The 26041-nt window shown below is 48.3% G+C and overlaps 1 protein-coding gene across 1 annotated transcript in view; it reads left to right on the plus strand.

Moving 5' to 3' along the window:
* RIMS4 (regulating synaptic membrane exocytosis 4) overlaps positions 1 to 26041 on the plus strand; it is a 61185-nt gene that overhangs the window by 17282 nt on the left and 17862 nt on the right. Inside the window, exon 2 of the mRNA XM_087749916.1 lies at positions 18887 to 19028. Within this exon, the coding sequence (XP_087606042.1) occupies positions 18887 to 19028 (142 nt within the window). The remainder of the gene's footprint in view (positions 1 to 18886; positions 19029 to 26041) is intronic.

Genomic DNA, 26041 nt, shown 5'->3' on the forward strand with positions numbered 1-26041 from the left:
AGACTGCTTCATAAGCCAGTTCCCGCTGATCCAGTATCTATGTTGTCAAGACCCTAAACATCTGTAAGAATTCGGCCTGTAACTGCAAGCGACGAGAGGCTGGCGGACGTCGTTTTGCGCGCGGGCAGCCAGCGCGTGCCTCGCTGCGGGGCCCGGGGGCTGTAGGCAGAGCAGCCCTCCTCGCCCGCCGCGGTGGGCGTCTTGCAAAGGCTCCCGCAGGCTGCCGACCTCGGGGGGCTCCAGACCTTTCACAGAGTCAGAGGCCTGGGGTGGGAAGCGTAAATCATCTGAAGCTGCCGTAAATAAGGAGCTCTCGGTAACATGTCTGCAGCGACTTTCATCTTGTCGGTGAAGTAGTTATTGGAGGTGTGTATTAGGAATCTGTTAATGTTCAAAGATAAAACCATCTGTATAAAATCATAGAATCGTAGAATCGTCAAGGTTGAAAAAAGACCCTTAAGATCGAGTCCAACCGTCAACCTATCACTGCCAAGTCCATCTATACCATGTCCTCAAGCACCACCTCTATCCGTTCTTTAAATACCTCCAGGGATGGAGACTCAATCACTTCCCTGGGCAGCCTGTGCCAATGCTTGACCGCCCTTTCGGTGAAGAAGTTTTTCCTAATACCCAACCCAAACCTGCCCTGGCGCAGCTTGAGGCCGGTCCCTCTCGTCCCATCGCTTGTTCCTGGGGAGAAGAGACCGACCCCCCCGGCTCCAGCCTCCTTTCAGGCAGTTGCAGAGAGCGATGAGGGCTCCCCTCAGCCTCCTCCTCTCCAGGCTGAGCCCCCCCAGCTCCCCCAGCCGCTCCTCCCCAGCCTTGGGCTCCAGACCCTTCACCAACTTTGTTGCCCTGCTCTGGCCACGCTCCAGCCCCTCGATGTCCTTCTTGTAGTGAGGGGCCCAACACTGAACACAGTACTCGAGGTGCGGCCTCACCAGTGCCCAGTACAGGGGCACCATCACCTCCCTAATGTATCAGTATGAAACGTATTCTGTCGCTGTGGGACAAATGGCTGTATGAGAAATGGATTTCTATTATACACTGCTTTGTAATTGGGATCTTTGAATATAGTTCTGTGTTTTGGGCACAAATGTGGAAGGAAAAAGGATTTTATTTGATGCAACTGCTGTTTTATTTATAATGCTTTCAACAGGAAAATCTTCCCATTGTATTATAACAGTCTGTGCAGGGCGCTTTTGATTTTAGCAGGTAGGATTTAGAAGAGTTGAGTTCTCTCCTGGATACACATACCTGTGCTGCATTGCAATGGGAGTTAATGGGAATCGCCAGCTGTGAAAGGAGAAGACTAGATCCCAGGGACTAGATCGTATATGAGAAATTTCAGCTGACTTTTATGCAGGGCTAGTCCTATAAATTGAGTTTGGATGGCAAAGAGATCAGTAAATGGGTTACTGTCATCTGTCCATCATCTGCTGGGCGTCAGGGGTTAATCAGCAAGTGATGTCCAGAAGACCAGTGAGTCCTCCAGCGAGACTTGTGAATTCTTACTAGTTTTATCTTCCCGTGTCCTGGCTTACCTACAGGTAAGCTCCCCATCTGAGAACATTCACTGCTGGTTTGGGATGTTCTAGGAAGGGGGCAGCATAAAGTAAAAACAAGCTGCCAGGACCACAGGTCTGCCGCGTCGGGAGGAGGAGCTCCAGCCTCCTGGTTAGGGAGCTGTAACCAAGTGTTGAGGCTACCCCTGGAGAGTAGAGAACTGCCACAAATGCCCTCCTGCAGGCGGGTGCCGGGGCAGCGACACCACCGCCCTTGCGAGAGCGGGGTGATCCAGCTCCGCAGCCGCTTCGTGCCACCCCACCGCTCGCGGCTTCGGGGGTGGATCCACCTCTCGGCTCCAGTGGAGCGGAGGTGGGGAAATGGGCGTGTAAAAGTGTCCAAAGTCATTGCAAAGGGGTAGTACTTCATTGAGAGGGTCGCTGCCGTTGCTCGCCGTGTTTTAATGAGGAGATGAGACGGTGGTTCCTTTTCGAGGTTTCCACTGGACTGGCAGTTGCCAGCGTGTCAGTAAAACTGTACAGAGGAAAATCGGACTCCGTTGTCCGTAGCTCCCTGCTGATGGAGTTTAGTTTTGTCTCTGAGTACTAAGCTGGTTTGAGTTCAATAATTCATCTCCCTCCAACTGCTTTATTGTCGTTTGATTTATTAGTGAGTTGGCTCGGCCAGTTGTCCTAATGCTTTATCACAGCAAAGCGAAACGGAGGGTTGCGCTAAGCCCAGCTTGCAAGCGCGAGCACGCGTGTTGTGACCCACGTGCCATCTCCCTGCAGCCGGCCCTGGAGGGACACTGTGGTTTGTGGGTTGGGCGGGCAAGAACTGGCCCTCCTAAACGCTAGCCTTGTTCTGGCCATCGGTGTCCCTTCCCAATGCTCATCCTCTCTCTTGCTGTAGAAGAACTTCAGCTCACGCTTTCTTTTTTTTCAGAAGTGGATTGTGATGGTTAATTAGATAATGTTTGCAGAGCAGCATGCAAAACCTGCCAAGGGTTGCTGTCCTCGCTGGTATTATTAGAGCTGGAGGAAGACTGCCAGAAGCTATTGATTAGTTGGTAAAAATAAACCCTTCAAACTCCTGTGGTCTTTATTCATTTCGGCGTTTTATCTCTGCATCCTGCAAACACTTCAGAGGGTGGATTTGTTTGCTGGAAGATCAAAACAAAATGTTGACAACTACTGGTGCCAACTTGTAGCCTCCTGTGTGGGTGGCATCAGAGGAATTTGCGCGGTGCTTTGGAAAGTCTCTCTAGGCTTTAAATCCCCTTGGATCCTGGAACTGTTGTTTGAGCAAAGCATCCAAGTGGCCAGGTAGGGATAGCACATCGAGCGTCAAAAATAAGGAGAGAATCTCTTTGGGGTCTGTGAAACCGTGTTGTGTATCGGAGCTTGTGTATACTTCCTAAAGTTGACGTTGATTTGTTTAGTGAAGTTTGTTGATTAGTTGAGTACAGGCTGAGTCTTGCAATGTGTAGTGGGTGCTGCGGAGAGAACCGTGGCTGGCTGGTGGGAAGGGCTTGCTGCCTCTGTTTTCTAGTTCATCTCACAGTGATGGTTTACAGCTTCTCTTCTGCCTCACTGTGGAAAATGAAATGTCACCCTTTGAATTCATTAAGCAGCTGTGCAAAGGAGGGGGGACTGTTGAAAGGGAAACTGCTTTTATACAACAGTAAAATACAGGGGGAAGAGTCACCTCTCTGTAGCAGAAAATACAGGAAAAAGACAAACAGGGTGTAACATTCAGAAGGGCCAACTCATGCTTGGTAAAGTGAAATTTCTAAGGAGAAGGGATACAGCAGGAAGACGCTTTGAGAAGGAGAGCGGTTTACAGGATACCAGAAGGATGTGCTGGTCGTTCATGGATCCAGAGGGCTAAAATTTAGCAGTGACTTCAAACTCAGGTATGGCCTTATGGTTTACTCTGATGGAAACGTGCAGTCAGAGCAGAAGCAAAACGTAACGTCTTTCTCCAAATTAGGCCAAGGACAAAGTGCAGACCTCCAAACGTCTGCACGTGTTATGACCCAGAAACTGCTTCAGCAGGGAGACTAAAGCCAGGCTTTGGTGGAGACCGCAAAGTGCTTTCTGTGCGTGTGTCAGACTCGCAAATGGATTTGCTTTGGTTATCACAAGTCCCCTTCATGTTTATTTTCTGCTGTTATTCCAACCATTAAGCTTCTTCGAATGAATAGTTGGGTAAATAGGAAGTTTTTAAGCAAATATTGGTGGCTGCGCTTAGTGAGAGCCATCGGGCAGACTAAGAACCGACCTGTCATGGAGCAAAGGGCGCATCTCGTCGGAGCCGCCCGGTAGTGCTGAAGGTCCTCTGCTGGCCTGGCGTGCCGGCCTGCTTGCTCAGGAGCAGAGCACCTTCTGGGGCACTGACCGATGTTACTCTTTGGGGATCTTGAACGAGTACCAGCTTATTTTCTTTTAAAACTTGGGACGGTTCATGAGCAAAGGGCGGGCGGGCACCATCCGCAGGTGCTAGAAACTCATTCCCCAGTTGCTTAGATTTCTTCTAGAAGTAACTAAGATGTGAGCAAGTCTTCTAGCTGCCTGCTGCATAAAGTATGGGTGAAATAGGTTTTTAAAAAAAAAAAAAAAAGCTAAGGACAGAATTAATGTGTAGCTGCGTAGGTACGTTACCAGTGAAAGGGAGGAATGGTGGCAAAGAGGTTTCTATTATTGAAATGCGTCATAACCCATCAGTAACTTAGGGATGGAGGAAGAGCTGTGGGACATGGGATAGTAAAGACCTGACAGTACAATTTTAATGTTTTTCCAGTGGAGCTGTTTGTACGTAGCTGTCCCTTTGAGGAGACCACTGAATGCAGGTTTTAATGCTGCTAGGCAAGTTCTCGTGTGGGCATTGCAGCATCATCCCGGAGGGTCCAGGCACGTGTGGAGCTAGACACGAGCATGTTGAGTGAGAGGAGAGGAGCAGATGCTCTGCGGGAAGACAGGGCCTGCCCTGGTGGGCTGGGCACAGACGGAGCAGGGAGACCACGCAGGACATCCAGTAAACCTATCGCACAAGAGGAGGGAGACTTGGAAGCAGCTTAGGAAGTGGATGGGAGACTACTGAGGACTGTGATCTCACCTCTCTGTGTTGTGGCAAAATGGAAGGGGTAAGAGGTTTTCGTGTCTGCAGAGGTGTCGGGGAGATGGTAAGAGCGTCCGACACCATGGAGGAAACCTGTGAGGGAGATGAGCACTGGGACGAGGCATCAGCCTGACCTCCTGCTCACTGGCAGTATGGGTTTATCACCACCCCTGTGTAATGCACAGCTAAATGGGAGGTGGTGAAACCTGAAAGCAGAAGCATAGCTTCTTCCCAGAGAGCCCCACTTCTGCCGGCCGGGAATACGGCCTCTTCTACGAGTGCCCACCTCGTAACCCTGCGAGTAGTAGCTGCCCAGATTTATTGGGATGCTTCTTCAGGGTGCTGGCCCAGCCTCCGCTGACTCGTGGCTTAGGGACTTCCTCTGCTCCTGACTTTTTTTCCCTCATTAATTTTGTCCAGTTGCTTTTTGAACCCTCGTTAATGTCCTGCAGCCAGGAGATGCCCGCTCCGGGGCAGGGAGCAGCGTCCGTCGCCCCTCTCGCCTCCTGGGGATGTCTTCTCTTGTTGGCGTGATGAGTTCTTGGCTGTGGGTTGCCACAGAGCCATGGTGGGGCAGACCCTAATTTTAGCACATTATGCTGGTTTAATGACGGTAATAGAAAGTCAATTTATAGGCAAGAACAAATTGCCTTTTTATATGGGGAGGAGGATAATTCCTCCCCTGTGTTACATTATTAAATTTGTAATCTTCTTTTCTAATGCTTTTCAAAAGTGAATATTAACAGAATCTAAAATACAGATCTTAAATTTATGAACTGCATTTTTTTCCTCAAACTCCTCAAGTTCTATAATTTGTCTTTAAAGGTGAACTTCAGCAAGGTTTTTTTTAACTTAATAAATTAAAATCCCTTACTTGCTACCTATCTCTGGACAAGCTTAAAGGCTCCAAAGGTACTTACATTTTAAATAGCAATAATGGATATCTATTTCCATCTTTGCTGAGTGGCGAGTTCTGCATTCAGGCTTATTCCCTAGTGATGAAAGATACCGGAGAGAAAAAAAAGGACACGTTTTCCTATGCCATTTGCTAGCGAGGAGGCTGTTGTGATGCTCTTTTTTGTTGCCAAGGGAACGGAGCCCTGAACTTGTGGCTCCGCAGGAGGAGGAGGAGGACGAAAGGGCGTTATTTCACTCCCGAGCACGCTTCGTAATTTTGACTCGTGATCGGGGACTGTGGATGGGTTGGGACCGAGGGTCTCTCCTTGAAGTTCGCTTTCAAAATTGTGTCCCCTACCTCCTTACATTTGTTTCCGCGTTAGTTGAAATAAAGGCGAAGGTTGGAGCCTGGTGGCGCAGCTCCACCCCCGTACTGGTAACGGGGGGTAGGTGGCTGGACGCACGTCCGTCACCGACGCGGTTACTGTACGCAGCGGAGTGACACGGAGCGCTGTCGGTGATGGAAGGGGATTGTGCTGCAGCTGAAATGAACTTCTCTGACCTTGCCAGTACCACCTCAAGAAATCCGGGCTGGAATCTGAAGGCCTTGGGTCTTTAAGTATGAGAAGAGAAATGCGAAGGTTAACTGCGAGTGGAAGAAGGAAGCAAGTTACGCAGATGCGGGTGCTTCGTAAGCAAGGTTAATGCACAGGGTCCTCTTCTGACCTTGTTTCATTACTGAAGGTCACTCGTTGCCTGCACATCTTATAAAGAGGTTCCCATCGAACATTTTTTTTGTTAGTTACGTTAAAACTATTTTTTCACTTCTAAATAAAAATACATACTGCTCTGTAATGCATGTTTGATCTTCCTGAACTGGCAGTGTTGTCTGCAAGACTGATGCTGGCTGTATCGCAAGTCCTTTTGTTTCTTCATCTGTTCTCTTTTCTGCTGTCATAGGAGAGAGAGAAACCACCAAGGTGCTCCAAAGGGTTTTGTTCATCACTGCTCCTTCTACAAAATGTATTTAGAAATATTGGGCACGAATCACGGGGTTTTGGTGAACTTGCTGCCACGTATGTGTCATGGGGTAGCCATGCTACAAACAGCCATCCGCTTCTCGTGAAGCTGGGCCGGCGTGCGGCCGTGTTGCACCGAGTGATTAACACAAATTCCGTTCAATACAATATTGAACACCATAGCGTGTCTCTTCTTGGCAAAGGACCGATTGTTCCTGCATCTAATGGTTGGTAATTGAGAAAACTAGATCTTGGTATTGTTCCTAAAACATATTAGTCTGCTCCATTGATGGCTTTTTTTCTCTAATCCTCAGTAATCTTCAGACAGGCACGATATTTGGGTTGGTTTCCCATGTTCCCCAGTATCTTTCAGCAGAGATGAAGACATTGTGTCGGTTTTCCAGCTCTGGCCAAAGGGCTTTTTTTCCTCTATTGGAAGCTCAATACTCCGCTTAGACAACTAGTGAACTGAATTTCCCAATTGCCTTCAAATAATTTGGGGTGGGTTTATATCTGAGGACTGCTTTTGTGCCTGTAGGAGGCAGTTATGTGTCTGCCATGTTCGTCTGTGGGAGAGTTTATCGCTCAGATGAGAGTCTGCGTGCATCTCTCCAGAGTTTGGGCTGTGAAAATTTTGCTTGAATGTTTTTTGGTGGTGGGTTTTTTTGGTTTGGTTTGTTTTGTTTGTTTTTTTTTTTTTTTGTTAGGAGGCCGCTGGTTAAATTTCAGCGCCTCTGTTTTTGGTATTGGATGGCGTTGTCTTGACTTGTCACCAGTTGAAGATACCTGTGATGTATGATTGGCAGGGCTGTTTGCTATGACATGAAGCCCAGTGTTTTGACCGCTTTGATTTCTTAGTCACCACGAATCACTTCATATTGTAAGGTACTGCTGCAACATCACGGCTCGTCCTGTCCCGCTTCTGAGCGTCAAAGCCTGACCCTCTTCCAGCTGTCCAGAGGTGCCTGCAGCCAAATTATCATGCTCATGGAGGGCAGGGTGCTCTCCTTTCACTCCACCCAAGCAGAACCAGGCGCTTGGGCTGTATTAAAGTGATCCCAGATCCCGACAAGGGATCTGTACAAGAGAACCGGTATGAGCGCAGTGGATCCGTTTGCAAGAGCAGAGCTCTCGTTCGTGGGTTGGAAGAGCCGGTGAGCGAGTTGGGCTGCTGCTGTGCCAGATCCTCTCTCCGCCCGCCAGAAAGCGCGGGGCTCTTCCCCAGGCTTTTGGGAAACGCAAGCACCCTCCGTGCTCGCCGCTTCGGCGTCGCCGGCGTGCTGCAAGCAGAGGTTTTCATGCTGTTCTTGGTGCCCCTTGGGAAGAAAATGGTTGCCTTTAGCGCACCTATGGTGGGGTGCGGTAGCTGCCCGGCAGAACGGGCGTTGCGTGGCTGTGGATCTGTCAAAGGATATCTCTGCGTGAGTCAAAGCAGTGTGTAGAATTAAGAGGGGAAAAACGTGCTGGCTGGCTTGCTTCCCTTAGCGTTTGCTACAGGTAGTACATGAAAGCACCTTTGGTGAAGCCCGACACAGGCAGCTGTATCACCTGGTGCAATTGCCTGGAATTAGAAGCCTGAAATTGTTCGACTTCTCTGGAAACCAGACTGTTATCTCCCCCTCTCTGCTTCCTCAGTGGATCAAATAATTGCTTCCAAATGGACGCAAGTTATTAAGCAGTGTGTATAATTAAAGTCAACTCCTCGTGAATTTGATCATTCATTTCCTTAAGGAAAATATGATGAAGTAATTACAGCCCAAGCTAAACACAAATCAAATGCTATTCTAAGCGCGATTCTGCACCATGATTCTAGTTTATGAATGACTCCAGGGTGCTGTGGCTTCATGCCTGTTAAAGAAATGTGGCGGTGTTTTTAATTGTGTTTATAACGAATGAACAAAAGGTTGCATGACTCATTCGCTGTGCCAAGGCTGTGGCTCGCTCTTTGTGTTCGCACACACATGGTCTCGACAAAGCCGCTCGCTCCTAAAAGAGCATCAGTGGGACAGAAGAAAAGGGAAAAATCTTGTTAATAAATCTGGCCTTGTCAGCTCTTTCCTCCTGAATTTTATCTGTACCAAACCTGAACTTTACCTGCTCTAGCTGTGAATTTGAGGGAGGCAATTATTTCTTCAGTACGTAAGGCAGAGCCCTGTCCTCACCCTCTCCCCTCTCTCCATCATTCCTATAAATGTAGCACGCACTTCCCAGTTTCGGCCAGATTTGGTGGAGAGGTGGAAGGTATGAAGATGGCTCTGGGCAGAGAGAAAGACCCAAATTAGTGGTCCCAGAAGAAAAGGTTTGATACGTAATCTCAGCTTAAAAGTAACGTTCTGAGTGAAAAGAAAACCCTGGAGCTGAGCGTTATAAATCCCCTGGATGGAGAGGTGTGTCAGCTTCTCCGAGAAGCTTTGGTTGCTTCAGGAGGCTCTCGACCTCGGAGTCCTCTTCCACAACGGGAAAACACAGCCTGCAAACAGACTGCTTAAGTGATTTTGCCCGCTGCTTTCCTCCCAAGAGTTCAGCGGGCTCGGGACGAGCAGGACAGCCTCGTGCAAAGCTTCCTGGCGTAGGGAAGCGTGGGCAGGGCAGCTCTTTCATCTCATGCCGTCCTTCTCTTACAATGACGCTTTCTAGCCGCTTTATTTTTGCGAAGTCACCTCATTTTTGTGATCCTCTTCTAAATTGAGAGGTTTTCTGCAGCTCAGGCTCATTCATATTTCAGATCCTGGACTTAAGCAACATCCTCAGAGTTACTAATAGTGCGAGATGGACGGCAGAATTAGGACAGGGTGCTCTGGTTCAACTCGCTTGTAATTCGGTAGAGATCCTGACCTGGCCTTCGGAACTCACGTTGGTCAGCTGGAGGACTTCCAGCCAGCGGGACACGAATCGGCTCCACCTCTGCTCTTCCTTGTGAAAGGACAAGGAGAAGGCCCCGGGACGGCCCTGGCAGACAAACTGGCCGCCCACCTTTCGGCTTTTCGTGTTTTCCTGCTGCCCAGATCTTCACCGTTGGCAAAGTTTTAAGAGTTTTGAACCGAGAACATTGTGTCTTAAAGCACTGCTGGTTGTTGCTACTACGTCTGACATCTCCCCCAGCTTTCTAGGGAGTCAATATTACAACGGAGTAGTTTAAATACAGTCAGTTATTTGTTATTAGTTGCCTGTGGCTGTGCCAAACGTACCTGTTCTCCGAGCCCATCAGCTGAACTTCCCTTGAGTTGGCGCGTACTCGGATAGCCGCCCCCGGGGCCTCCCGGCTGGGCAAGTGGCGAAGAGGGGGAGTTAAACTCTGAGTGAGGCTTGAACCACAAACTCCAAGAAGTGGAGAGACTGGATCCCCTCATTGCTGTGCAATCAGAATGTGTGTGTATATGGTTCATTGCATTATAAATACCATAGTAAGAATTTTTTTTTTTTAAGTCATCAGCCCTTGCCCAAGCACAAAAGAAGCAGACGACGGAGGAAGGCCTGGGACGTGTCCGTCCCGGCCGTGCAGCTCTTCCAGGGAGGACTGGCGCAGCATCGGCGGTCCTGTGCTTGTCCCTCCCTGGAGACCTGGGCCTGCGGATGGGGCAGCGTTCGCGTTTCATTGCTAGGCTGCTGCAGAAATGCTACAGCAGTGAATTTTCTGCATGCGTATGGACGTTTCGTTTAATCAGACTCTCCTGCAAAGCACGGCAGGTTGGGGGAAGAGAAGGGGGCAGCGTGTTCCATTTTCTTATAAAAATAAAAATGCAGAAGCAGCCATCAGATGAAGCTATTTGGATCCTGCTGCTGCAAACAAAACAGAGACATGGAAAGAATTCTGGAGAGTTGGGTCTGGCTGCAGAGTAGTTCCCACGAAATACTCTGAAAGAAACAAACATTTTTGTTAGTGTTAGGGTACTGTAACTTTTTTATGGTGAAAAGCTAAACAATTTTGTATGGTAATCAACAAAATCTGATCAGAAGTCATTGACAGTGGAATATACGTGTTTACCTTTGGGTTTGTTAGCTTTCTCTCTTTTGTCAGTGAAGGAAAGAAATCTCAAAGTAATTTTCCTGGCTACACGTTAGTTGCAGAACTTTTTCTTTAGACATTTTTAAATGAAAAATTTGTGCATTTAATTTTTTTTATATAGATGAATTATCAAAAAGGTCAAAATTAAAAATAGTATCATGGGAACTATTTGTTTTTAACCTCAAAAGGAGCAGAAAAAATATATCACACTTCCCTTGTTTAAAATATGAAAATGGATCTCATGAATATAGGAAGCAAAATCAAGGCTTTACCAGCGCTCCACCCAGCCCACGAGAGGTGATAACAACATCTTACTGGGGGTGGAGACCTGCTTAGACCCAGCCAGCTGGATTTAAAACAAACCGCAGCTTGGAGGAGAAAGCGCTTGCCGCTTTCAAGCGGCTGAGGAGCTGGGGAGCTAGGCTGGGTTGTGGGGTTGTTAGGAGCTACCGGCGAGCCTAAAAACCCGCGTGTGGGGTTTGGTGGTTCCCCTGCCCGCGCCGGCGGGGTGGGAGAGGAGTAGCGGGCGCAACGCTCTATTCCCAGCGTTGGGTGGTGGGAGGGACGGACCGGCTGCGCAGGGGAGCGGCCCGTCTCTGTTCCGTTCTTAGCATTTCTAGGAAGGAAGAGGAGGAAGGTTAGCTTCGTCCTACCTACGGGAAGCTACTGTTAGGCTTTAAGAACAGGGCCATTGCTTTACGGAGACTCACAGAGCTCCCGCGCCGTGCACGGCTACGTAACGAGTCGCCCTTCTGTGGGCCAGGGGAAGTTTTCTGTTGTGCGTCTCGAGCTCAGTGGGTAAAGAAGGGAAGGCGGCCTCCGAGACTGCTGCCAGGTGCCTGCTTAATAACAACAACCCTGCGGATGATTTCTGATCATCTTTTAATGGTGAGGGGGAAGAAGAAAAAATTATGGCTTCGGGGGGAGTTGGTTTGATGTGCGCGCATCTGGGCCCGGGTGCGACCACTGCCTGTCGGTGTGGGCGAGGAAAGGCAGGGCTGAACGCTAGGACGAGAGAAAGCTGCTTTTGTGCTGAAACAGCCCGGTGGCCCAGGAGCAGTGGGACGTGTTGGTGGCTGTGCCACGTGTTGGTGGCTGTGCCGCGTGTTGGTGGGAGTTCGGAGGAGGTGTCCCGCTGGCGACTCCATCGCCCGTGCAGGTGGGGCGTCCTGGCCCTGCTCTGCCTTCAGCTGGGGTCTGTTGCTGTCACAGCAATACAAATAGTTGCTGATTTTACTATTTTTTGGCTCTCCCAAGAAGAGTCGACTGACCTTTCCCCACCCTGTGGATGTACTTAATTTGCACAGATTAAGAATTAACATGTTGAAATTTTTTTTTTTTCCCATCCCATAGATTTTCTGCTTAATTTGGAAAGAAAGGGCGTGATTTTATTAGTGTCTGAAACTAGGACAAGGGGAACGAAGCAAACAGCCTGATTAGGACCCCTGCTTATCCCCAGCCATTTTCTGTCGTTTCTGGTGGATTACTCAGGCTGTGATGATCGTCTGGCATGTTCTGGAGCACAGTACAAACTGCCTCTCTTTAGGTGCTCATAATTCACACTCCATTAGGATGTCGATGTAGGGAATACTTGGCAGAATGTCAGAGCTTGCCAGGCATGATGAGACTGAGTTCATCTTGTTAAATTGCGTTCTGAAGTGACAATCCAGTATTTATGTAGGTTTGGTTTTTTTTCCTCAGCAGTAGCACCCCTTTAGGAGAGCAGCATGGCTTGCTCCGAACACATTCCGATGTAAAAGGGCCTGCGATGCCCACCCCGACAGCCCCTCCGCTCGGCATGTGCCAGGCTGTCGCAGGTGTCGGATATTCATGCAAGGCTGTGGGAAGACTTTTCTTTTTTCCCTTTGAAGCTGAACAATGGAATTCTTTTATTCATCTCGGAATTGATTCATGACACACGAATCTTGGGACATGTCTGTAGGGATTCAGCATCTGACTAAACAGAAAACAATCTTTTATTTTTAAACCCATTAGGAACAACAGCGCAGTGACAAAGTTTGAAGCGGAGAGGCTAACGCGTTGGCTCTTTTCTCAGAGTATTTGAAAATCAGAAGCAGGTAAAATGGTCAGCGCTTCGGCAGCCTCACGGGGTGCTGAGCTGAGACTCCCACTGCTGCTTTTTGCCCACAGACGTGCCAAAGACCATTGCTGGACTGGGGACCTTCTTCCTAATCTCAGCAGGGGATGATATCCAGATGGGTGCTTCGTGTTTTCCCTTCTTCATTTTCAGCCCCAAACTGACATGTGTCATCTTTTCTCTCGGGCAGACCTTTGTGGAGAAGAAAGCAAGAATCAACTCTTTGGTTTTGACCTTGAGAGTGAAGTTTGTGGCTGTGGGAAATGAAAGGGCTTGGGAGATCACGTTTGAGCCAAGGATAGAGCAGGCAGATTTGGTGTAAACTGCTGCCTAGCTCGGGGCATATCTCCTTTGCCGGCAGTCAGGTCCTGTCCCACCCGGCCACGCGCCCCTGGTAGCCCTGGATGCTGACTGCAGGCGTTCATCCCCCTCATCTCTGCTTCTACATCATCTGCAGCATGCTCCGAAGGCTGCATCGACTCTCTCAAATGGGTTTTTCTCTGTTTCCCCGCTGGGGCTGTCAATTCTCCGTGCTTCCTAAGTGCTGGTTTGTACCTGGGCCTCATTTTGGAGCAAAGCAGATAATTCACTTGCTGAGGAACCCAGGTGTGAAGCCAGAGAGCAGAGCGTGCCCAGGTCAATACCCTGCAGCACGTGTGATGCAAATTGATGCATGCTGCTTGGCTTGGGTAAGAAAAGCAGTAGAAATGCAGTCTCTTCGCTTAGGCTTGGACTAGTCTTTCCTGGAAAATACAAAATGTTATTTTGTCCAGAGTAGGAACAAACGCAAGCTGAAAGCAAGCGTCCGGCTCATTTCCCTTCCTTTCCACCTTGCACCCCAAGGTGAAGTTCGGGAAGGAGAAAAGCTAACCAGGCTGTTCTGTGGGACCCTTCGTGTGCATTGGGCGGCCCGTGTCGGTGCTGCCTGGCCACGTGCTGTGGGTACCAACACGGTCTGTGCTTGGAAGCAGTTGGCTAATTTAGGAGCAAAGCTGATCGAGTTGAAATTCAATCAATTCCTAATCTCAGGGTTAAATCAATATCAATTAATTCTAAAGCATGGGAGGGTCCATAGCATGTGCATCATGCCGGTTTCTTTTTATGTTGGTAGCATCCAGCAAACTGAGCCAACATGGAGGGGAAACTTGAAAACAAAAAGGAAAAGAGAAGGAGGGTGCCACGGACCTGGGTGGGGGAAAAGGAAGGAATGAGAGGGGAGGTAGGGTAAGGATAATGGGGAAAGGGGCACACGCTGTCCCTCAGAAACATCAACTCTGTAAACATCTATCGTAGAGTAATTCTGTGTGGGAGTAATAATTGTATAATCATGACCTTGTGATGAGCTGTTGCAGAACTTGCATAGATTTTTCAAGACTTGATGGCCTCTGAGCATGGGGAGACCTGTCAGTAGCGGAGAGGAAGGGCTTCAAGGAGCTGTGCGTTAGACTGACGTAGAAGAGGGCGTGAGAAATGGTGACTCTTCTCCTGGGGGAGCGAACGGGACGGTGCCGCTCTCGTCTTTCCCACCCCCAAGGTTTAAGGCAAATACAGTTCTTGATGGCAGTCGGTTCTGCCACAGGACTGGCATCATCCTCGAGAAGCGCTGCCTCTCGAGGCAGTTGACAGCTGAAAATATATTTAAGGAAGGGAACTCTGCAAAGGATGCTCCGTGCTATGCAGGGCACCTGCACGGTCACCGTACTCCTCTTCGTCCGTTGCTGGGTTGTCTGGAGGGAGCTTTTGGTTACTTGGTCTGCTGTCACTCTCAGACAGAATTAGGGGAAACATGATAATGAGATCCAATTAATAAAGAACAAAATGATGAAATATAATTCATACCAGTCAAGGAGGATTTAGGGAAAATGGATTTTGTCAGACTTTTTTTTTTTTTTCTCTGAGTTTTAGTAGAAGCAGGTATCTGGGTAAATGTGATATGTAAGGGTTTTGTCCTAGAACAACATGACCCTAAAAAATGTGATGGTGATAAATAGATTAAAAACTTACTTCCCATTTCAAAAAGCAGTTGTCAAGGAAAAGCCTCAAAGGCAGGAGCCTCTTTTGAAGGCCTGGTGCTATTCAGTATTTTCATTTGATACGGAGCAAGCGTGAGTTTAAACCTCACTAAATTCACAGGCGATATGCACGTTAGAAAGATAGTAAATAGTATTGAGGGTGGGAGAGTTGTATAGAGCTGTCTGGACTTTTTGCTCTCTCTCTTCAAATAAAATGTGTTTTCTTACATATTCCTTAATATAACGTTCTACCAGGTGGTACCAGCAGGACAGGCAGGGACCGCACAGCGTCCAGGCAACGTGTGATGCTATACCAAGAGCTTGCCGTGGTCTTGGGAGATGCAAGTACAAGCAGTGAAGATGAGAGTACAAGCTGATTGTTACCTCCGTGCATGTTTTTGCACTAAAATGCAGTCTCCGATTCTGCTGTGCGTGTTCTCAAAAGGGCATTTAAAACCTGGGGAGGTCATTAAAGAGATTCAAAGGCAGCAGAAAAAAATGCCGGAGCACGAGAAACATAAAGAGCTCAGTCTGTTTAACTTGTCAAAAAAGATTGAGAGATGACTTGATTATGCTGCAGAAGAGTCTTCATAGCGAGAACAGAAAGCAGCCCTCGCGGTGGAGAAGGGCATTAAAAACCTGATGGGTGAAAGCTGAAACCAGGCAAACTTAAGTCACATCTCTAAATGTCAGGTAGTAAAATAAACTGCACAGGCAAATGGCAGATTTTTCATCTCTCGATATCTTCAAATCCAGAGCAGATAGCTTTTTAGAAGATATTCTTCAGCCAAACATAAATTGTTTGGCTGAACAGAGCAACATCTAAGTGCCTGTCAACACAGAGAACTTGGCTAAGTGTCTGCTGGTCCCTTCTGGTTCTTGGCATCTGCGAGGTGCTGTGTATCTTCATCCTGGATATTTGAGCAAAAAATTTCTTCTTCCCAAGGTCATTCTGAAGCAGAACCTGCTCTCCAGCTGCATGTTGTGCTGCAGGCCTGACCGGCTGCTTAACCTTTGTCGTTTACTGCTTAACTGGAAAAGGTGCAGGGAATAAATCTGGTGATGCTGCAGAAAACGTCGATACTACTCTTACTTGTCCAGATACCGCTAACAATTAAATTAAGACAAATGGTTTTGCCAGGCAACACTCACATAGATGCATATCATTTACCTTTTGATTTGCAAAGGTGTTGAAGCACAAGATTGCAGGTAAGGGAGGAGGCGCAGCCCCTGCGCGATGCTGCGCGCTGGCCCGAGAAGGTTGCTAGTCGGTGACTGTTGCTTGTGAGATGTTTTCGGTCCGCGGACGAGCAGCGCAGCTTTGTCCGTATTTATTTCCTTTCTGCGCTGACCCTTTCCAGGTGTGCTACTCCGGATCTGCCCTTCTCTCCCAACTGAGGGGGTTAAAACACTGTATTTTTGTTACATGCTGACTAAAGGTAAAGTTTGAGTACAGGTAGAGTTTGACTAAAGGGTTTATGTGGGTAGTTTGGGAACCTATATCCCATTTCTGATGGCATCTCTGGTGATTATGCTGATCTCTTACCCTGTTTCAGTCTTGACTCTGGCCGCAGTGGTTTGGGAGCTTGCCTTTTTGGCAAAACAGGTTCCTCCCGCTCTGTTCAAGGGAAACTTCTGGCAAAAAGAGACTGGAGGGGAAAAAGTCTGGAGAAGCCTGTCTCCAGAATAATGGGAGATGGTTTGGGAGATGCAGGAGTCGCTGCGCATCTCTGTCTGGAAGAGCGGGGAGGAACGGAGGGATTCTTGTCATCTATTCCTGTCATCTTGTTTTCCAGAGTTTCTCCCATTATATATATATATATATTTTTTTTTTTTTTAAATAAGAATATCCATGTGTCATAGCAGTAAAAGCCGTCAGGAATACTAGAAAACCACTCACTCAGAAAACCAGCAGTTCCAAGCTGTGCCTGTGGTGCTGCAGCTGACCGTGCCCCGTGCCAGCTGAATCGTCGCCGGTGCAGTGCTCTGGTACTGCCCGTCTTCCACGCTGCTGCCTTTCCTTGTCTGTGGGCCCGGCTGCTTCATGTCATCAGCGTGGAATCACGAGATGGCTAATAGAAAGCAGCAAGCACCTTGGGTTGCTCTAGAGCCTTGCTCTGTCCCAAGCCTCTCGTGTGCTGCCGGACGGGGACGCGTGGCCTTCTGAGTATGAATGTCTGCAGGCATGTCTCATTAGATTGGGGAAATAAGAGATTTTTTTAAACAGATGTTGGGCAACAGGGCGTTTTTAATTTGTTTCCTACATTTGTCATTTGCTGCTTTGACTGTGGTTGCCTACTAAGGCTCTCGTAAGGCCCAACCTGAAAGGTGCCGAAGGATGAGCGCTCTGAGAGCGCACGCGCGAAGCAGGGATGGGCGCTGATGGATGTCGATGACTAAAAGGTTGGTTGTGGAGGTGAATGCGAGACAAATTAAACGGACCATCAAGTCTGCCCGCCAGGCTGTGGGATGCTCTGAAAGGGACCTGGCAACCCCATCGGGGGATCCAGCAAGCTGCACGAGGCTTGTCGAAGGTGCGTCAAAGGGGCTGTTCAGCAGCGGCTGGGGAAGTGGGAAAGGCCGTTTCACGAGGATTTGCTTTTATTGATGCCTATATTGTTATTCTTGCCTGAAGGGTTGGATTTTGGAAGCACGTTAAAAATGTGTTTTGTGTTTGTGTAACTTCCTGATTTATACAATGTCTTCATACTTCGCTCTAGGCACACAAACGATACAAACCGTAGTTAATGTTAACCCAGCACACGCACGCTCTATCCTCGCAGCCCACAGGGACACGCTTCCACGTGTGGGGCCAGCAGCTGGTACAGAGCCCTGGGGCCAGCACGTTTACCCCGTCGGAAACCTCACGATACCAGAGGAAAAGGGACTTTATAGCTGAGTTTACGGAAGAATTTTTGCCTTTGCATTTCAGTGTAGGTATAATTTGAGAAGTAGGATAGGAAGCGTTTCTGATATCTTACTGCCTTTTTTTTTTTTTTTTTTTAAAGTGCCTGTTCACACCAAGATCCAAAGAAAAGTGTTTTAGGTCAAGCAGCTTGCTGCACAAACAAGTGTTCTGCATATTTTAGACAAGTTCTTACAGATATCTTTATATTTCCAAAGTAGTTGGGAAAGACTTGTTTTCTTTAATATTTGGGGAGCCTGAGTTCGCTAGACTCAATAGCTGGGTCATTTCTTCTCCAGGGTGGTACTCAAAAAGCGGTGGGTTTCTGAGAGCACCGTGGGTCAGAGGTTTGTTGCCTGAATCCAGGTTAATGGATGGGCACCTTTAAAGGATTTAGATAATTCTGCTTTGTTCAGAAGACTTGTAGCAGCTGTGTTTCAGGATGAGTGCTGTATGTGGGATGAAATCTGGAGCTTCCCAGCACCAGCTGAAGCAATTAATAGTAATGGTATTCGTTACATATTCATTACATAACGCGGTTTGTTCTGAGGAACAGACTGCTGGGGAGGGAGGATGAAAATAGCGGCTGCTGGTTTCGGAGGGCTGGGCCTCTGCAGCCTGCGCCCAGGAGGAACCAGAGCCTCCTTCGTTCCCTTTGCGCTCTGGCCGAGGGCGCGTACGAAGGGGAATAGTCCTCTCCGGGGTTTTCCGCTCCCGGTGCGATTCCAGGTGCCACCAGGGAACGGTTTGGCCGTGCCCGACTGTTCCCCTAAGGCCCCTCCGGGAGGGCTCCTGCCTTCGCAGCGCCTCTGGTGCTCCCTGGCCGTTGCCCCACTCTGCTCCCTTGATGCTCACCAGGAGCTGTGGCCCTTTGCTGCTCCGCACAACCTGAGGCAGCGACACGGGATATAGGAAACGTTTTGAGGCCCGGTGAGGCCGTGCTCCTCGGCTCTGCCCGTGGGCGCTGCTGCTGCCCTCCTCAGCTGGGTAGCTCCGCGTAGAGCCGGCTCGCCTGCCTGCGCGCGCCTGCACCCGACGCGCAGTTGGTTGGTACAAATGGTCGGAGGAGGTAGGGTGGTATGAACGTTTTGAGTTTCTGCTGGGCCCTGGCTTGCTGGAGCGCTGGGTTTGCTCCAAAGATGACTGGGAGCTGCTGATGAAGCAGGGCTGAGTAACGAAACACTGCGGGAGTGCAAAATACTGCCTGGCTGCCAGATGTCAGGCAGATCTTCTGAAAGACCTTCTCTGCTTCCCCTTGACTCTGTCGTTGCAAAAGGCTCTGGCAACGATAGCTGACTGTCTTTTCTCCCCTTTTGTTCCTAGATGGGGATGGTCGGAGACTGAAAGGAGCCATCCAAAGGAGCACAGAAACTGGGCTGGCTGTCGAAATGCCCAGCCGGACCGTCCGTCAAGCCAGCCACGAGTCCATTGAGGACAGCATGAACAGCTATGGCTCAGAGGGAAAGTGAGTCACTGAAAGGGAGCTGGGTGATCGCTTGTGGGATGCACTGTTCTTCTTATACCTGTTAATTTTCCTCCAGCGTGGTAGGTGATGTGTTTGTCTGACTTGCCTATGCCGCAGGTGTACTGCCCCTTCAATTAGAGCAGAGCGGATCTCTCTGCCTGCATAGCTGGCACATGCTCTAGCTGTTTATATGCTTTTTTTAGTGTCCTCGTTATTCTGAGCTGAAGCAGATAGCCGTTACTTTTAACCCCTTTGCCTTTAGAAGAATAATTGAAGGTGAATAGCTGAGGCTCATTACTGGTAATAGATTATAAGCCAGTAGTCTTTAGTGTTGCAGAATGGCTGTCCATCTTCCCTATTTCAAGATAGCCTTTTGGTTTGGGGGGAAAAAAAAAAAGTGATGAAAAGGATGCAAGTAACAAAGTAATCATTCTGGTATCAAAATACATATTTAGAAGCCTGCGTATACTTCTGGTAACGAGCTTTTTTTTTTTTTTGTTTCATCTGAGTTACTGTGTCCTAAAAGAATGTATTTTAGAAACGGTTTTTGACCCCAAGAAAAGTTATAAGACACTTTGCCGCACTTAAGCTTTGTACCAGAATGCAAGGCAGGGGATCCTTAGGCCGGGACTTTGGGGGCTGACTTGTCTCCCATGCTCGTTTTTGTATTTCCATTATCTGAAGCCATATATGGAGATCATCATCATTTTATTAAGATGACCATTCATGGGAATCTTTGGAGGCAAAAAAACCCCAGTATTTAAAAAAGGGGGCAATATATACTATCAGATTCCGTGCTTCTAGGTATGAGGCCAGAACGTTTGTATACCTAAAACGTGCTCTGTTTAAGCCAAGTACCGTGCTTGGCATCGCTCCGTACGCTCTCTAGTCCCACGTGGTGTTCAAAGTACACTGTACTGCGAAAACGCTGGGATAGTCCAAAGGCCCTCTCGATTAATGGGATTCTGGTGTTAAATAAGTAACAGGCTGTAAATTAGGAGAGACTTTCTTTAGCTTTAGAAGTAGGCTAATCCTGGAAAGGCATCATAGATCTGTGCTGAAGGTTGGAAATAGTAATGAGGCACAGGCTGCGACAGCAATCTTGTCACTCCGAAGCTGCGATGTACCTTATCTCTTCTGTGAGCTGCTGTCTCCAGGGAAATATTCCTGCTACACCACCACAGTCCTGTGGCTTGGAGTTCTGCCTCTGCTACGAGATGCAGAGGATTAGTGATTAAGTTCAGTCCCTTGGCAATGTGGGGCAAGAATCTGCTTCTGTGCAGAGTAGAATACTTCCCTTTTTATATTTACATAGCTTACCCTCCTGGGAAGGGGTATAATTCTCTGAAAGGCCTGTGTCCGATCATTACATACGCTGCTTGCTTTGATTGTGCTTTCCTGGAGAGAGAATATTTCTGCCAACAAACTATTGTACCCATACGAGTGCTGTTTTACCCTGAAGGCAGGTGGCGTGTAGCTATCAGCTCAACAAAGAAAGAAAAATCCTGTCTTGCAATCCAAATGCCTTTATTAGGACAAGTCTAACATTTGGTATTCCAACCTCGAAGGCTGCCAGAGCATCCTCGCCAGCCCCTCTGCCAGGGATGGGACGGTTTCTCCTCTTACTTCTCTGAAAAGTGTGATTAAGTGGTTCCTGGACGCTTTTTTTTTAGGTGGGATAATTGATCTCCTCTGGAAAGCCGGTGGGAATTGCAGCTGGCTGGCTCAGCTGCCAAGTGATAAGCAAATAGGGCTGAGAGTACCAAGAGCCGAGGGCCATGAAAAAATGTCCTCCCACCTCTTGAAACGTGGTGGGAGGACAGTTTCTCTGCTTTCTTGTCCTGCAGCAAAGAAAGGAATTTGGGGGGGAATAGCTTTGAGGGACAGAAATGTGTTCTCCTAAATCAGATTTCTCTTGACCTCTCTCGTTTGCTGTAGCTGCATTCCCAGGGAGGCAAAATGAAGATTCATACAACTGTGTTATCTGTGGCAAGTTTATTTTCTTTTTAATGCTGGGTTTCTGACTGATACAGATACTCCTAGGTCAGAGACAGTTTTCGCCAGTGACTGTCAAAAACCCGGCTTTCAGCAAGACGAGGTTGCCCTGGTTCTTTCTACCCGTGCATCTCTTCGGCGTGTTCACACAGGGAAGAAAATGGACTCAAAACCTCATCTTCCAAGAGGGTTTGTTTTCCCAAGTTCCGCACGTTTTTATAATCCTTTTCAATTTAAGGACTAAAAGGACAACTTCCAAAAGCGGCACACTGAAGTGATCAAAGATTTGCTGAAACTTTGCTGCAGAAGGTCTTAAAATACCTGCTGTCCGCCGTACAAACGTGCTTTTAAAGCGACGCTGATTGACTGCTTTCGCGTTCGTTGCGGCGAGCTGGCCGCAGCTGCTGCGGCTGCTCGCTGCCAGCGCAGAGCATCGCAGCGGAAGAAGTGTCTGTAGTGCGTGATTTTGGGCAATGCCACTTTTTGTGTTCGTACCAGAGTGCGTGAAATCCAGTTTTTTTTTTTTATGGAGAGGCTTATTATGTAGGGATATAATTCTCCTCAGATATAATAGGCCCTCCTTCAAGAAAATATTCCCTTTAGGGTTTTACCTGAAGATGAAGTATACTGAAGATCAGCTGGTCTAAAGGATGTGTCTCCTGGAATTTAAGCTCGTGCGCGTGCCAGTAAGTGGCAACAATGTCAACGCGCTGCTCCATTTAAATTTTGCTGTACAGAAAGTCCCTCAGCTATATTACCCAGCTTTTATACTGCACAGTGGTTGTGCACCAGTGTAGGAAATTAATATAATAAAACTCAATGTGACACCTTAGAGAAGGGAAGGGTGATATTTGTTTGAAACAAACCTGTGTTCGGTCATTCATGCTTCTAGGTTTCGCTCCGTGCAGGCGCCGAGCCTTGTCCACCCGGGTGCTGTGGCCAGGCTTGGTTGTGGGCTACAGGGAGGAGGAGGGATGCCACCTGCGAAGCCTTCGCTATGTCTTCTGGTTGTACCCCACAACAGACTGGCTCTCGGACTGTTTTTTACACTTGCTAGGACTTACCTGTTGCTGTGGGATGATCTTTCACCTCAGGGTCTTGCTTTTTTCGGCTTCCATAGATCTTAAGCAGTGCTGCTAGCTTTTTGGTTCCTTGTTAGGGGACTCTTTATGGCTACAGTCTGCCATCAGACGGGCTATGAGTGGTGTGCTTTCTAACTTCGTTGTCCTCCTTCTGTCCTCAGAGGATAGGTCTGCTACTGACAGGTTGGTTGGGGTTTCATGCACACAGATGTTTCCATTCATAATTCATCCAGACCAATCTTAGTACTCGTTACACATCTCTACAGCAGCGGGTATTTTCTTCTATGTATGTACTTAAAAATCTGCACGAGAGGACAGTTACCCACTGTACCAAGTGCCTACCGGGTAGTCTCGGGACACCAAGACTACTGCAAGGATAAAATTCTGAATATAGGAATAACCCTGAGATTCAACAGAGATCTCCGGCTCCGTCCTGGCTCTTGCACAGCCTACATCTTGTTTTGGCTGGGTTTTGCTGCAGCTGCACGAGACCATGTACAACATTCAGAAAGCAATAGATTTTGGACTTATGTGTAACTTCTTCCTGCCAACCGCTTTTCTGTCTGAAAATGGAGCAGAAAGACAAAAATGGACCTGGAACAAAAGACTGCTAGCTGCCACAGTCCCTAATAAGTGGTACTCGTCGGTTTTTTTGTTCTTGCTGGCTACTGCTGAGATCATTAACTTATGGAGAGCTAGGGTGATTTTTACCTTGGAAAAGCACAGCAGGCGATGACTAGCAAAGACGTAGAGGATTGTTCTTGTGTTATCTGGGATGAGTCTGCCTGTCCAGCAAGGAAGCACCTTGTCGTTAGCCATATCATCTCTTTCCCATCGTGAGGGCAGCGCCAGCCTGAGCCCTGCCTGAAGCCGCCGTTGCGACGAGGGCTGGAGGCAGAACGCAGCCTGGCACGCGTGCCGCCGGCGCGGGCATCTCCCGCCTCTTGGTTTTGTCCTGTCTCGTGCTGTTTCTGCGAGCTACGGCTCGTACCAGTTCTCCCATCTGTGCGTACAGGGCTGATGTGAACCGATGCTGGGACTTAGGCTGAGAGTGCTACTTGCCCTTCTTTGCTTCGCTGTGGAGCAGTAACTGAAAGGAAGCTGGAGAAAACACTGGCCTGGCTTGTGACCATACGGCCATGTGAAAATGCGCTTTTCTTCACCAAAAATTACCCATCGTCATTCGAGAATTACCAAAAGACTTGATTCCTAAACACGCCATTCGGGAGACTCATGTCGTACCTATTCACCAAATGTCTCTCTTTTGGTATCCAAAGCCACGGGACTTCGAGACTCTTTTATAGCAAATTATCTTTAGGGCTCTCCTTTTATCCAAGTCCTTTTAAAAAATGTAATGAAATGTGTTGTTAATACAGTTCAGGCTTTAAGAAATCAAGGCCTCTCAAGATGGAAACTGGGAAGGGCATGGAGATTGTTTCTGCAAGATGCCAAGAAATTAGTCAGCCTGTTCAGCCACGGCACGTCTTTTTGTGCTGGGAGGCTTGACCAGCCCGGCTCAGCGAGGATGCGACCTTGAGAGCTGCAGCTCCAGCAGTAAATACAGTGAATCCCACCTTCAGCAACCTCTTGGGAACAGGCAGAATTGCTCTCGGAAGGCAGGTAGCTATCTTTTATTCAGTGCATCTGAGATGACTTGCGATTGCTAAAAATGGAGCTAGCCTGGTAAGGTGGGGAAGGGAATGGGGGAGGTCTTTGTAGATAATTGACTGCATAGTTTTTATAGCTCCGTTTAGGTGGCAGAATTCATACAGCAGAAGGAATCGGATACATGAGCGGAGTACGGTGTGTTACAGCACATAAGACGGCACGTCACAGCGCTAAAAATGTTACAGAAAGCGGAGTGGCCAGGAGAGAAGCGGAGCTTGCTGAGAGGCAGAGACGGGGACGTTGCCCGGCGGAGGAGAGCTGTGCGGCCGGTGGGGTTAGGTTGGGTTCAGGTCCTGCAGGGACAGATGCTCACAGAAAACCTTTCCAGCCGAAGCGAAGGCTCCTGCAGCGTTCACGTTGACTTTGACAGGGTAAGGGGCTGCGTGCCCAGTCCCCTGACAATGCAGTCAGATGCTATTGCATTAATAATTCCTCACGTGCGCCATAAATATTTTAAAGATAGGGGCAGCGGATGTTAAATTAACCAGTTCTGCCTTCCTCCTTAGCTGATAGATATCTACTTGGCTTCTGCGTGCAAGATGCGATTTAAAAGACCTTAACATGCAATATGGATGAGTGTGGTTGTTACACAGTACACTCCTGCTCCCTGCAATTGGAGTTCTGATGGGGTTTTTTTATGCTGGAATAAAATAACTGTCAAATATGTTATCAGTCTCAGAGGAGACTTCCCCCCACTGCCGCTTTCTTCTGGCTGAAGGAAGTATGTGTTTGCTGTCCCTGGTTTTTTAAAGACAGAGCTGGAGAACTTAGCTATGCATTAGATGTGGACGTACAGCAAATTTGTTAGTTCAGCTGTGCAAGTCAAACCATTCAGTTGCATGGCTGTGTTTAGGCAACTTGCTTATTAATGGTAACTTTGTGCACTAAGAGGACAAAAATAAAAGTCTTTTAGAAAATATTTACGAGAACAGAACAATAATTTCTGAACCCTGGGCCCAAACACGTCCCATGTATGCAGTGGAGCACCTCTTTAAGAGCGTATCGCTTCTAAAGGCTAGAGTTGATGGCGGATAGATGGTTGTGTGGATAGTGTGAATAAATTCATAAAAGCACAAGACAAAATGCTCTCTTCTGCAAAGAGCCGTTCTCTGGGTGTGCCAGGGGCTGGCTGCGTTGAAGCTGTCTGGCTTCACCGCTGGCCCACCTGCCTGAACCCACCGCAGTCAGCAGTGCAGCTCTGCAAAAGCCAAGATGTGCAAGGTAATAGAGAGGCAGTGAAAGGGCTTTGGCCCGAGGTGAGGGACACACAAAGTCGTCTCAGAATACCCCTCTTCTTGACAGAGCTCCTCAAGAAAAGGGTGTTGCACCCCGCCTGCGAAGGGAGCAGATGAACGCCTCGCTCTGCGTTTCTTCTGCGCAGCCGTAGCAGCCGGTGTGCGGCCATTACACGTTGGTACAATCGAGACCAGTCCCAAAGTCGTGTAAGACAGACAAAGTACTGTATCGAGAGCAAAAGAAAGGAAATATGCTGCTCTGTGCTTGGAACTGAAAACTCACAAATGGTGTTGAAGGCTGATGTGCAAAGAGGAAGGACTGGAAAAAGACTTGGAAGGGAAAAGTAAAGCAAAGCACAGGAATGGATGCTCTAGGGGGGATTTTAAGAGCAGGTTAGACAAGCAGCTGTCATGACTGATGTAAATAAAGCTGCTCTGGCCTTGGGACCTGGGTGTGGACTGGGTGACCTGCGGAGATGCCGCCTTACCATATTTCCTGCGAGTTTTGCAAGGTTTTGACAAGCTGATTCTGCAGACGCTTGCAGCAGCGTGATGGTATACCTGGCATGCAGAGTCCCAGAAGCAATTTAAAAATAGATTTAGAAAAGAGGTCAGACAAACTCCGCATGGACAGGAAAAGAAATTAATGATACATTTTCCCTAAATGTGTCTGTGCTGTTACATGCTCTGCATGCTAATGTGCAGTCAATGACGGGTGGGGGTGCGGGAGAGGCTGCGCAGAGCCGCTCATGCGGTACGAGGGGGATCAGCACGGGTGCTCTGAATTTTCTTCATACCATTTCGTATTGAAATGGGCATTGTCCACCTAGGCGTTCAAATCCTGATCCGTTTACAAGCAAACTTTGGAAGGCTAGTTCTCCATCCGAGTATACGGGAAGAGCTGCAGCCTTGCCTTGAAGGAGCCAACTGCATGGTGCTTTGCGTACGGAGAGGAAGGGCACAGGTCTTTGCAATGGGTAGGTCAGGAAACGCTGCTACCTTGAAAGAGCAGAGAAGCAAGCAGCTGGCAAAA

The sequence above is a fragment of the Nipponia nippon genome, unplaced genomic scaffold (assembly GCF_047370975.1).
Source record: "Nipponia nippon isolate SJK-2023a ecotype South Korea unplaced genomic scaffold, ASM4737097v1 scaffold_13, whole genome shotgun sequence".
Classification (NCBI taxonomy): domain Eukaryota; kingdom Metazoa; phylum Chordata; class Aves; order Pelecaniformes; family Threskiornithidae; genus Nipponia; species Nipponia nippon.